This window comes from Pyxicephalus adspersus, chromosome 2 (genome assembly GCF_032062135.1).
Source record: "Pyxicephalus adspersus chromosome 2, UCB_Pads_2.0, whole genome shotgun sequence".
NCBI lineage: Eukaryota > Metazoa > Chordata > Amphibia > Anura > Pyxicephalidae > Pyxicephalus > Pyxicephalus adspersus.
This window is the reverse complement of record NC_092859.1, coordinates 9,680,773-9,695,049: the sequence shown is the minus strand read 5'-3', so window position 1 is coordinate 9,695,049 and position 14,277 is coordinate 9,680,773. Positions and strand designations below refer to the sequence as shown.

The 14,277-nt window shown below is 36.3% G+C and overlaps 1 protein-coding gene across 1 annotated transcript in view; it reads left to right on the top strand.

Annotated features, from left to right (window-relative positions):
• LOC140322822 (A.superbus venom factor 1-like) overlaps window positions 1-14,277 on the top strand; it is a 66,931-nt gene that overhangs the window by 13,208 nt on the left and 39,446 nt on the right. The window contains exons 13-23 of the mRNA XM_072399436.1: window positions 1,792-1,995; window positions 3,487-3,648; window positions 3,836-3,965; window positions 4,759-4,833; window positions 5,552-5,752; window positions 7,190-7,298; window positions 7,494-7,579; window positions 7,834-7,973; window positions 10,212-10,418; window positions 11,159-11,225; window positions 13,606-13,692. Coding sequence (XP_072255537.1) covers window positions 1,792-1,995; window positions 3,487-3,648; window positions 3,836-3,965; window positions 4,759-4,833; window positions 5,552-5,752; window positions 7,190-7,298; window positions 7,494-7,579; window positions 7,834-7,973; window positions 10,212-10,418; window positions 11,159-11,225; window positions 13,606-13,692 — 1,468 coding nt within the window. The remainder of the gene's footprint in view (window positions 1-1,791; window positions 1,996-3,486; window positions 3,649-3,835; window positions 3,966-4,758; window positions 4,834-5,551; window positions 5,753-7,189; window positions 7,299-7,493; window positions 7,580-7,833; window positions 7,974-10,211; window positions 10,419-11,158; window positions 11,226-13,605; window positions 13,693-14,277) is intronic.

Below are 14,277 nucleotides of genomic sequence, written 5' to 3'. Positions count from 1 at the left end.
TACAAGTGTCAGGAAGGGTTAAAAATTAACAAAAATCATGTAGGTACTTATCTTTATTGGATTTGTACAAAGGTCCAAAACAGCAACAGTTCCCTACATATTTCAGTTTACCAAGGGGAGGGGCCATTTTCATATCCTCTAACTGGAAAAAGGCGGGCAGGGAGAAAGTTGGCATTTATTTAAGTGTATCCAGAAACTGTCAGTGTCACCACCTAATTTCTTTGATATATGTAATTAACAGTTATGCACTGATCTCAACCAGATTGTTTCATTTTAACTAAATATCCTTATTACATTATATGGTAATACACATTCACTAATGATTAGGATATTACATATGGTACATTACCACCTGTTTTTTTTAGTCATGACCTGTTGGGGCATGATAACCACAACTTTCTTATTATCAGGTCACGTCCATCCAAAAAAGACTCAAGATGTTCAGAAGAGCACAGACTAGACTTTTTACACAAATCCATCTGTACTTCCATAATATATTTATTCAATATTTCATGCTTTTGTATTGAATTTGCCAAAAAAAGACTAACTCTTCTAGTGGTAGCACCTGAAAGCCATGACAACTGGAAATCTATATTGTTTCTTGATCAGCTGTTTGAAGTCAGATCAAAGGGTTCTGAAGGGTTTCTGTTGATGTTTGACCACCTATAAGAATAATATTGCAAATCTGTATTTTGTGATAATTGGAATTCTATTTTTTACGGGTCACGTGTTAGAGCACCCCCCAAGGAGTGATGAGCCAGCCTAGCGTCCACCAGACTACTTTGCTACAAGGAGTTCACCAGGTTGCGGCACCTAGGCTCTCCCCACCAGGGGTTATAGGGAACAGACTACATCAATGTAGGAATAGCTAATCAGAGAAGAACACAGCTAGTCTAGGCAGAGTAGCAGAACACATTGAGGTCAAGACAAGCCAAGGAAAAATGGAGGCCAATATCAAGCCAAGATAAAAAACTACAATAGCAGAATCAAGAGAATGCTGGGCAGAATAGCAGATAAAAGCTGAGGATCCAGCAACCAGAGCCTAGAACTAGAGAGACATAAAAAGGACTAGCAGCCAATATTAGGGCAGGGTCATGACTAGAAACTAATGAGCTCATTGGATGCAGGACATATTCTCTAATCTCCTTCAGCTGAGCAGTGTGCTAGGAATGCAGAGATGGAGAAAGGGTGCATAAGGTGAGGCTGGGGTTGTATCAAACTGCTAAACATAGGGTCTGCAAGTGGAAATACTATGTATATTGTATCCTGGTCAACTAGTTGAAGAGGACCTCACTTGGAGGCAATAGGTCCGATTTATTAAAACTCTTTAACACTGGCAATGATCATGGGTGAACCTTGGTGATCCAGTAAACTTGGCATGGATCTGGTCCAGGACTGAAAACATTTGCCAAAAAATAAGCAATATGATATCCATTCCAGGTTTACTAGACCACCCAGGTACTTAGAAAAACTCTTTGGTCAGGTTCATTTGAAAACTTCTTTGGTGAAAAAATAAAATTGGTAAATAAAAATGAAGCAGTCTGGGTGATTGATCGATCTAAGCATTCACCCAGTCTCCTTTACCATGCCTATACAGCCAAAAAAAAGTATACATACACCAAAATTTGCTTGGCTCTGTCAACCAAGTCCCGGATCTTAGTTCGGGAGGTAGACTTTGGTACTGGAGGGTTCTTTACTTTTAGGGAGGAAAAAAAGTCTTTCTAAAGAGAAAGAAATTGGAAACTGATTAACCTTAATAAATGTATTCCTTTCTATGTCCTCCATATCCAGATTTTAAGCAGGGGACGTATCATGGCTAAGGGCAGTGAAGAACTTGGTATAGGTAACACTGTTCACTCCTTGATGTTGTCAATCACAAGTGACCTTCTTCCATCTTTTCGTCTTGTGGCCTACTATGTGGCAAACACAAAAGCAGGACGCGAGATCGTATCAGATGCTGCCTGGGTGGATGTGGTGGATTCCTGTGTTGGAACGGTGAGAGAACTCATTCTTGCAAAGATTGGAAGGCCTAAATTTGTTTACTTTCAGACTAGAAAGGTCTAACTTTGAACCAAAACCAAACCAAATCAAATTTTAGTGGGGCCAGTATACATCTGTGAACTTGATCATAACTCTCCAACAAATTGCCTGTCTAATTTATTTTTCTAAGGGGCATTCACTGACTTTATTAGGTTTTTTTTTTAAGTCCTTGCTTTTTTAAACAGATAACTAGATTTATTTTGCTGAAAAACCCAAATGATCACTGTAATCTGCTTTCACAGTACAAACATGACTGAAACCAATAAAAACACTCTAACTAAGATCTAGTTGCTGAAGAAAATGTTTTATTAAGCTACAGTTTGCATACTTAAACTGGTTAACATCAATTGCCATCTTATTTTGCAATATAAAAAAATGCCTCCTGTTTACCTGTCCCAGAATTCTATTTAGTCAATAAAAAAATACTGAAATTAAAATAATCTCTGATATTGCTAAAAAAAAACCTATTTCCTCTCTATAGACATTGTGTTGTAGTAAGATAGGCTAGGTAGAATTGTCAACCTATGCATTCTTCATTATGTGAACCATCCTGGGTAAGTATGTAATGTATGATAAGATTTTTTCCATTGTTTTTAATATTTGAACCTCATTATAGCACACCTCCAATGAAAACTTTTTGGTTTTGGGTAGAGTGGAAAAAGGTTTCGTGCCTCTGTCAGGATTGTATTGCTAAAATTTCCCTGTACATAATATGAATATATGTATATTTAATAAACAGTAATAATTATTAAAAAAACAGATATTTACTTTTGCATGTATAAGTGGTCACATTTTTCCTTCTGTATGCAAATAGGGGCAATTTTGTCTTGCTTACTATCAAAAAAACCTCAGTGCAGGGAGTATTCCTAGTTAAGACACAAACTGCAATGCAAATTTGACCAAGGTTCTGATTAGTGTACCTCAAATTTGACTTAGGTTTGAGCCAAAACTCAAGGTGAAACATTTTTCTAGGTTTGGGAAATTAGGAAGTGGTAAAACTATCTCAAACTAAATTACTATCTCATTGCCATTGTTATCAGGCCAGAAAGTGAGAGCAAATCCAAACATTTTACAGATGTCACTGAAACAGAAGAAATAAGGAATTTTTTATGGGGGCATCTGTATCAGTAGCTCTTAAAGGTGTGATTTAAACACACATTAGGTAGATTGCCTCATACGTGCTGTCATGCCTTTAGGGCAGGTTTTCTAACCTAGAGTTCTGGGGATTTCAGGTTCCAACAGTGTTGATTTGGGTTTCCATGATTAGTGACAGATTACCAATAAAAACTGTGTAGGTTCCCATTTATTTCCACAATAGGAAGTCACTTTTACATGGATCATGAAAAGAAGTTTTTCTGCACTAACCACCAAGTAGGAGGATATTATTTCATTGAAGACTTCTAGAACTGAAATATATAATGAAATATCAATTATTTTGCTCCACAGCTAGAGATAACTGGTGACAAGCAAAGAGGCAATATTCCACAAGCTCCTGGAGGAAACATGAAGCTAAAACTGAGAGCAGACCACAATGCAAAAGTGGGGCTTGTAGCAGTAGACAAGGCTGTTTATGTGCTCAACAAGAGGTTTAAGATTTCACAAGCCAAGGTAAGAGATAAGTGTCATCATTACCATAACCTGAAATATATTGGGATCATTTTTGTTTTATTTTGGCAAATGGTGTGCCTATTGTCTGTTTGTTGTTATTTTTTTTTTTTTTTTTGAGGCTGGTTTGAAGCTGTAAGTAATATAGACCACCACTGGAAATAGTACTTTATTTTGTTTCCTGCAACAGGTGTGGGACTCAATTGAAAAATCTGATATTGGTTGCACTGTAGGGAGTGGTGCTAATAGCATGCAAGTATTTTTTGACGCTGGGCTGGCCATACAATCAAATTTTGGAAGGACTACCATTCAAAGAACAGGTACATTTCACAAATACATTTTTTTTTTACTCTAGTGATTTTATTATTGAAGGGACTCTGTATGTATCTTCTGTCATAAAAGCTTCTACCTTGCTGCAAATATTTTACTTCAGGTTGTACATTTTGCCACATTTGTGTACCCTCTCGGCATGCCCTGAGTGTCAGGACATATTACATATGCATAAGTGTGAATGTCACTTCATTTGAGGCTTATCAATCAAGAAAAACTAGCAATGATGTAATTATTGTTAATAAAGTGATTAAGTATTTTTGGAAGCATTGCATCACTGTAAAATTGGTCTTTGAAAGATGGGTGTGCCATTATGTGTAAGCATAGTGTACAAAATCCCACTCACCATGTTGTGGACCCTAGCTTTGCTTTAAACTATATATGAACTCAATGCAGTTTTTTCTATGTTTAGTACCCTGCTTGATAGACTACAGAATATCCCCTCCTTGCCTTCATAAAATAGGAGAGTTGCTCTGTAGTCCAAAAGGGGGATCTCCAGTATGGTCGATAACATAGGATGTTAATGTTTGGGATACCTTGACTTGTAATTTTTGTAATTTAGCTCCCACTAAAGTTAGGACCTCTCTAAATTTTTGGAGAAATGTACATTCATTCCAAAGAAAAATTGTATACGTTTTTTTGCATTACTAATATTTTACTCAGAAATACAGTTTTTAATAGCAAACATCTTTGCTTTTAAAATTACAAATAGGCTATTTTTTAGGTATGTGTTTTCTATGACACATGACAAGCCATATGGTATTTCTTAAAACTCCATTACAGAGCCACTATGTCACACCCATGGACAGAGGAAACGTCGTTCAACAATCATGTTAATTGAACAGAAAACCACAAAGGGTAAGATGGAGAATTAATTTATTGAATCAATCAAGTGAGATTTGTGTATGACATTTGACTTTCACATAAGTATCTAATTCTATGTTGATATCAGTCTTCTGTAATCCCCTGTACAAAAGTCTAGGAACGGATGGGAGAATGATTACTTACAGCCAATCAGGCTCTTCTGCAATGACATGGGTTAACAGTGAGCAGATAGATAACCTATCAGCGCATTGGTTCTCCTTCCCTGTCTAATCAGCAGTCTTCAGATGGAGAGCTGAATAACCAATAATTACCTATTTTGAACAGAGAAAGTAGTATGAAAATCTTACATGTGCAATCTAGCAGAGGTGTATGAGTCAATGGCTGGACAGAATTGCAAATCATTTGGAAAATATGGTAGATCACATATGTATGTATGTATGTATATTGTTCTTTGACTAAGCAGCATGCCCTCTTTTCCTCATCTGTGCTGTTCCCTGCCTGCCCTATCAATCTATTTGCTGACGCTCAAGTCAAAAATTTCAAGGCAGCATTATGTGTGGGCTTCACATAGGGCAGTTACCTAGGTGGTTCTTTAGGGTTAAAGAAAGCTATAGGCGCATTGTAAGGATTTCAGCTATAAAGCAAAAAAAAGTGTTGATCGTTTAGTGAAATATTTAATTGTTTATATTGCTTATGTCCTAATCGAAACTAGAATTATTATCTGGAGTGTCTGCCTTTCTGTCTTTCTCAGCCTCACAGTACCAGGACCTGGAGAGAAAATGTTGCTTGGATGGGATGCACGAGAATCCAATGGGACATAGCTGTGAACGGCGATCTGGTCTCATCGTGGATGGAGAATTATGTGTAAAAGCTTTTCTGGACTGCTGTAATTACATTCAGAAAAAGAAGGAGACTGAGAGAGCCCTCAAGGATTATGATGACCTTGCAAGAAGTAAGAAGTGACCGTAGTGACCTCAGGAGAAATAAAATTATTTCACTGCATAAAACTGTTCAGTTGAGCTAAAAGCATTGAATACTTTTGTTATTTATTTTGAAATGCTTTGTTATGTATGGTGTTAAAACCCTTTTTCTTAAAAAAATGCTATCATCCTTTTTCATAAATACACAAAAGTAAAAATCTACCTTTTTCAAGAAACTAATTTTCATCCTAAATCGGAACTAAACAAATAATAAAAAATTGTAAGTAGGCAGGCTCATTATTGCAGAAGGGACAGGTGATGCCACTTATTCAATAAAATAACCCTACCAGCCTGTTTACAATCTTTCCTTCAAAGTACAGTCCTGGATTAGCTAGCTGCTGGGCCGGAGATCCCAAACCTGGAAGAGGAAGGGGTGAAGATACCAGCACTCATGATAGAGTGAGGATATGTTGGTGTATTTGAAAATTCAGATCAGACAGGCAAGTTTTTATTGTACAATGGATATGGACCTGAAGACGTTCTTTTTTGCTATAAAGTGAAGCCAAAAGTAGACTTAGAGCCTGATATGTCATGTGACCAATACAACTTTTTTTATACCTAGTCTGAAAACCTTGTCTTATTCAGAACCCAAAAATTATAGATGTAAAAGTCAGTCATTTATAGGACATTCCTATCTGGTATTACATTCAAAACACATGAATGAGCTGATTTAGAAAAGCTGACCAACCTATTAGACACCAGATGTACTCCCAGGAGAAAAACAGGTTTTACCCCCAAAGAGAAACAAGCAAACCTGTTTTCCCCAGCAAAGGCTGCTAACACAATAGGACAGTGGGGGTGAACAGCCCCCAAACTGATCTGAGGCAAATTTTAATGGAAAAAATCATGTTCAAGGTCACCTAGGAAGAGAAGGTGTAGGAGGTAACTGTAATTTTATGTAACATATATTATCTCTAATTGTATTCTGTTTATATTAGATAAGATATTATAAGATATTATATACAATAGATGAAATTCAACAAGTTTACACAGATTATACATGTATAAGTAACTTTAGGGGTCTATATCAGATTCTATTAGAGGTCATTATAAAGTTAACATAGGCATTATTAAAAAACTGTATTTATATAGTGGCAACACAGTGTTGTACAGGGGTTGCAAATGACAGACATTGATACAGAAGGAAGAAGAGACCCTGCTCCAAAGAACTTACAATCTAAGAGATGTGTCCTATTTATTTGTAAGGAGATATTAGTTAAATTATAAATAGAACAATAAAATTCTGTACTGTGCATACCATAGTAAGATTAGGAAAATGTTGTTTTAATCAGATCTACTAATATAACATGAATAGGAGAAATATAATGGGTCTACATATTACACAGTATGAGCCATAATTTGAAATTTGAACAATATTAACCACAAGAGTAATCTTTTGGTATATTTAGGTGACGAGGATACTGAATACATTGATGATGAAGACATCTTGATTAGGACAGACTTCCCAGAAAGCTGGTTTTGGAAGACAGAGACCATGACCGAAAAACCAGAGAAAGGGTAAGCATGCTGCCAAAGTGCTTCTTTTCTGGCGAGCCATTTTTCAGGATCAATACATAAAAAGGTTTAATTTTAAATAGGGGGGGGGGGGGGGGGGGCATGCATGAGCCACTTCCAGGTTCATACTTTACAGGGGAAAGGGGATCGAGAAACACAATAAGGCATAAAAAACATTTTGCGGTTCTTTTTCTGCAGAATTTCTACAAAGATACTAAATATTGCATTGAAAGAGTCCATCACCACATGGGAAGTACTGGCTGTCAGCATTGCAGAAAATAAAGGTAATAAACTTATAAACTTTTTTCAATTTTTAGTTTAGAATTCACATTCAGTACACTTTGTATGAGAGCAGGTCTTCACAACGGCACCTATCTGTATCTCTCTGAACATTGTACAATGTTCTTCTTTTTGTGGATGTATGGAGTTAGGAAGATTAAGGGGAACATGTGATTTGCTTTTAGTATGTGAACATTTTGGATATGGGAGATTTCTTACAGTATTTACAACAAAAAATTTCCTTGTGTCTCCTTATCAGGTATCTGCGTTTCACAGCCTTTTGACATTCAAGTCATGACAAATTTCTTTATTGATCTGAAGCTGCCATATTCTGTGGTGGTAAATGAGCAAGTTGAAATTCGAGCCATTCTCAACAATTATGGCTCAAACAGAATTAAGGTATATGAAAATACAAATGTTTAATTGCTTATAGTTGTCATTTGGATGAGAGATGAACATCTTTCCCAGCTCAATAAAGACATAAAACAAGGAGCAGAGCTTGTACCCAAGGAAGGAAAAGTAAGCAAGGTTGGTTGGGTCAAGCAAGAAAATTTTGTGACTTACTGACAAAATAAATCGAGTGGAGTGTTCAGGTTACTTAAAGCACCATATAATGGCCCTGATTCATGAAAGCTCTCCAGGCTGGGGATAATACACTTTCAGAAGTGAAGCTGGGTGATCCACCAAACCTGGAATGGATCTGGTCCAGGATTCAAAACATTTGCTAGCAAATAGCAAATAATTTTGAAAAATCCAGTCCATGTTTTGTGGATCACCCAGCTTCACTTCTGAAAGTGTATTATCCCCAGCCTGGAGAGCTTTCATGAATCAGGGCCAATGTGTAGAGCAGCTTTCCTAAAGAGGGATTCCATGGAACCCCAGGGTTCCTACAGAGTTGTGGTTGAATGACCTTTAATGATGCCTACATGGTTCCCTTCCAAAGCTTTGTGGAAGGACCATTTGCATGAAACTAGTTATTTTTTTTAAAGCAGAACTTTAACCAAAACAAAAATACTACTTACCTTTACTGATGAAAAGCCCTTGATCTCTCCCCAAAGCGAGTCTTTCTTCTCTCCAAGGCATACAAAACTACACATATGTGGGATCAAGCACTTTTTTTTTACAGTTTAGGAAAGCCCCTTATGTCACCTTCCCAATTTCAGGCATTTGCAGAAGTGGCAGCCCACAGCCTTCTGGAATATGTAACATAAGTATTCCAGGAGGCTGTGGGTTTCCCACTCAAAGACAGAAATTAAGGGGTCCTCCCCAAAATATGTTTAACCCCCCACTTTTTAATATAGATAAAAAGGTTAGCGACCCTTTTATATAATGTAAAAATGTGGCAATAGGTCCTCTTTAACTTGACATTCTAATGCTAGGTGGCATTCTTTCCACTGGCCACCGATGTAGGTTTTTTTTCCCACTGACTCCCAATAAATCAGTTTTAGCAGGGGTTTTCAAGACTCGCATAGTATTTATAATGTCGAGGGATCCTCAGTGGTAAAATAGTTATGAATGGCTGGCAAAGAGTGCAATGGTCAGAATTATGTAATGTATAGCATTAGGTAATAATAACAAGTTCATAACATAACACTGCTCAGGGAGGTATTTATTGAAGTGGAATAAATGCCCCATAAATTTTTGTCAGTCAGGTGAAGACTGTTTCTTTCATTGATGCTTGGGCCTTGCTTGGTACACATAAAGAGTACCGAAGATTTAAAAAAATATATATTTGGTCATTTACTGTATATCTCAGCTAGAATCCTATATATCCCCTATAATCACAAATATTGCTTATTAGACAAATTACGAAATTCAGAGGGTATGGGGTCAGATTCCTTTCCATTTTTCTTAAAATTTGATTGGAATATATGTGAGCCGCTTCTCTTTGTGTATGTATGAGAAACAGGTTAGAAGGAGAAAAGAGAGTGGCTTCAGGCTTTTCTTTTAAGTTGTGTATTGTTTCAAAAAGCTGCTTAACAGTCTGGTGTAATACATCAGTACAATAGTGTGTTACCTCGCAAAAGACCATTCCCCACTGTAGAATCATGGGGTGGTGGTTGGCTAGGCTGAACAAATGCGTTCCAGGCTAGAAAGAAGGTGTAAATGAAAAAAAGTCTTGTTCACCAACGCGTTTCACCACGGGGGCTTCTTCAGGGATATATATACTGTATATACAAAATACAAATTACAAGAGAATAATATTTCATTCCTTGAAGTGTAGTATACATTATGATAAAGCATATATATAGCATACATATATATAGGTAAGGTCATCATTGTGTAGCATAATCTATGATACCATACAGGGTTATATCATGATGTATAAATATTTCAAGGTGGTAAGATAGGCTAGGTATATATAAGGTAAGTATAGGCTAGGTATATATAATTATCCATATATCTATATTTTGTGATGTAACACACTATTGTACTGATGTATGACACCAGACTGTTAAACTGCTTTTTAAAACAATACACAACTTAAAACAAGAGTCTGAAGCCCCTCTCTTTTCTCCTTCTAGCCTGTTTCTATTAGGCAAATTAGGAACACATTTTAAGCATACTGGATGATTTCTACTCCTATTTTCTAACTATTTATATGCTATGTGACCGGTTTATATTATTTTATTGCAGGTCAGAGTAGACCTTTCACACAACCCTGAGTTCTGCAGTCTGTCTACTCAAAAGAAAAAATTTCGACAAGAAGTGTACATTTCCCCTTCTTCGTCTGTGGCTGTTCCATTTATCATTATACCACTCTCTGTTGGTATTCATGACATAGAAATTAAAGCTGCAGGGCAGTATGTGTCTGATGGTATCAAAAAGAAGGTGAAGGTTGTGGTATGTAGTCCTATTTTTCTGTGGTGCTTAACTTTATAGCATAATAATTGAGCAAGCTAAGGTGTTATACACTTCTTGAAGATATTTTGTCACATTGCTCATTTAGAATATTCAAGTCCTTTCCAAACCAATGGTGCTTACTGACTCCACCAGTCTCCCTTCATCAAGACTAAAAACGCATATAGGAAAATATGCCTATCAATGAATTAATCATTGTTACAATATATCAACGAATAAAAAGGAAAAATAAAATTAGTTAACTTTTTCCAAGTATGTCTGAAAAGCATGACAAAAATTTCATCATATTTCATAGGATAAATTAATGTTTAATGCAAACACACACAAAATAAATAGAACCAGTAAGCTTGTTAAGCATTACTGTATGAATTGTAGGTATGTTATTTGTATAGTTCCAAAACTATTTAAATTTAGGTTAGAAATCTATGAATAAACTAGTATATAAAATAGGAAATGAAATATATTCCATTAAATCCCATACCATATATAGTCGATGACATGAAAATTCCCTAATAGGTAAAAAGATTATAAAGCAATAGAACGAAGTATATAATCATATGCTGGACCATTAGAATTCTAGAAGGTAAAGAATCAGAATGTAGGATCAATGCTTGTGACCAGGAGCTCAATACAATTTATTGTACATATGAGAAATTGTAGAATTTGTACAATGAAGGATGGCTACTACCATGAAAGTGTTGATTTTTTTACAACTTTTTCAGCCAGAAGGAATGCGACTTACTAAAGCTCTGAAGTCTGTAACTCTTGAGCCAGAAAAAAAAGGAACAGGTCTGTATACTTATATTTTACAGTTAGGCATACAGTTCCATAAGAGAAGCCAACACACTCCTGACTCTGTCTGCCCCCCTGAGCTACATTACTCCAAGCAAACCAATAAATAGTGGGTTGAAGGCAAAGGATTTGAACCTAAAACCATTCGGTTATTGGCCATATAGGCCAATATATCACTCTACTACTACCTGCTTAGTATTTCAGGCCCCATATCTGCTCCCTGTTTGCCCATACACAGTTCACTACAACTTCGGTACAGATCTATGGTGTTTGCTTAGTCTGTTTGGTGCTAACCCATGTTGGCAAACCAGACAAAAGGTTTAGATGGGAGCCTATTGCTAAATGAAATTGCAGGGAGCATTACAATTGGCTGGTGGTTGTTAGTCCAAAGCAAGGCTTTTAATGTAAACAGCATGCATTGTTCCCATGGGCTTGTAGTTCTGCCTTTGACAACCACTGGTTAATTGAAACTCTAGCTAATATTTATATTAGAAGCCTGGTAGGCAACGTTCCAATTGAAGGCTAGTTTCAAGGGGGGGGGGTCTAAGTCTTCTCCTTGGAAAATGTAGCCTTACTTTCTGCTGACACTGGCACAAGTAGTAAGTAGAAGTAAAGGAAAGTTTTCTCAGGTATAGTGTCACTAGAAGAAGAAATTAGCAAAATCTTAAGCAATCTTGTTAGCAAATGTTTTCAATCTTGGAACAGATCAATTCCATTTTTTTGGATTACCCAGGTTCACTGATGAAAGTGTATCCTCTCTAGTCTTGGAGAGCCTTAAAAAATCAGGTTCATAGTGTAAGTGTTTCCCACTCAGTTAAAACCAAGAAAAAAACTAAGCTGGATTTCTGTAATAGATAAGGAAACTTAATCTAGTAATCATAAAAAAAAGTTAGATAAATTAGTTTTTTTTTAATCAGGTATTAATCAGGTATCAGGTAAAATCTTCTTTTATGATCCTGCAAATCAGGTAGAGTTAGACATTCACAAGAAGCAAATCCCTTACAACAAGTAATTGCTATTTCCAAGCCACTCCAGTAAAGGTTTATTTCTATTTCTGATGCCACGTTTTTTTGTAAAATGTATTTGTTATCTATGAAGACCCAGGCTTTGTATCTGAATTAATTAGCCATTCCCACTATTGAAAAACCATGCTAGGCATGGGATTATCTGTGACCATCCTGAACCTTTTGTAAATAAGAACACTGCAGATACTGAAACACCTTCATCTTTCATCTTTAGTAACATTTAAATATTTAAAACATTTAAAATAACTTTTAAATTATGTAGTGGGTGGCACTAAATGGGTGGAGCATGTTTTTCATACATCCCGCCACCAGACCTGTGTCACCACTCTGAAGCTTGAATAAGCAGTATTGATTTTCATGCAGATATTTTGGTTCAAATATCTTGCCATACTGTACAACCTGTTGGGTGTCAAAATTATTTGGCTCAAACTTTACAGCATAAGTTTGAGGGGCTGAAAAAATGTAATGGTTAATTTAATGCTAATCATCCTGAATTAAGTAAAGTAGAATATTAGCCATTGTAAATACCGTCTACCTCGGCAACAAAAGCACAAGCTTATTCACCTTAAGGTTTTTTTTTGTTTTTTTTTTCAACTGGGTAAATAAAGAACAGGCACTAAGCTAAACCTAAGCAGTATGTTTTGGTACACAGAACTTTAGTTTCTTAGAAATCAAGGTTTCAGTCACATCTTGCTACTTGTTTTCTAGCACAACTGAGCTGAGAACGCTCTTCTGTAAAGTTTTTCCCAGTCACTTACTACCTCTCTTTGGGCGACAGCACAAATAGGTTTCTTAAGGCCAAACTTTAACTTTCTTAGAAATTAGTTTCTTAAGATCAACAGTCCAGCATTATCCTAGACATGCGCAAGCTTTCAGCAAGGTGGGTGTCTAAATGTTTGAACAGTGATCAGAATAAGGAAAGAGTTGCCCATTTTGAAGCTGTCTCCCAGGAGCATAGACACTTACATTCTCTAACCCAGAGTCTAAGCCCAAAGGAGAGAAACAACTCATAGATTCACTTTCGTGGGGCCTAAGTGCACCAAACTATTTATTTATTCTCCTGAAAAAAAATTTCTCTGAAAAAAGTGATATAAGGGATAGGGGGATAGAATCTTATTGCATTGATGGGGACACTCCTGAAACTGTCAAATGCCATAGAAAATGAGACTGTAGTGCAGTGTAGGAACAAAGGCGAGGTAGAATGCAAAGGCCACTGTAAAGAGGAGTACGTTCTCGTCAAATTCAAAGAACTGTTGATTTGTTTAGAGATCTTCTTGGATCTCTTTATATAAGCTACTAATGGCACAAATTGCAATACATATTTTGTAAATGACTTTTAATTTATTTTTTAGATGGATTACAGATTGAAAAAGTTTCACCTCTGAATGAAACCAACATCGTACCCAAGACAGATGTTGACACTATAATCACAATTCAAGGTGAGGAATAGGCAACAGTGAGACACTAAATTTTAATCTCAGTGTTGGCTATAATGGTTGCACCAGAATAAGATGGCAAAGATTCTGCTACTTCATGCTACCAAAAGTTTTTTTTCAGTGATGCCTGCTCTAAAAGATGATCTTAGGGTATTTTCTAAGTAATTTAATAATGAAAGTTTCCAGTGATTCTATATAGTCTATAGGCCTCGGATGGTGTTTTTATTTTATCAATCCACACTACACAGCTTTATTTCCCTATTGCATTGCTTTTGGTTGATGTTAATGATCAAAGCACCTAAAATATCCAGGCTTTTTATATTAGTTCATGGTATGGTGCTGGTATAATGGACTCCCAAGACAGAAGACTAAAACACAGAGAAAAAGTAATATTTTAGATATAGGTAGAGCCTGGCGAGAAATCCTCTAGCTTTTTTATCTTTTGGATATATGTGTACAGCCAACAACCCCCATGTGCTACAGTACCTCTCGATACATTCTCCACATAGTGAAAATATCAGTAGTAAGGTTAAGGGAACTCAAGCCAAAAATCTCATCGCTAGAGTTCTGTAGCAATGGGGTTTAACG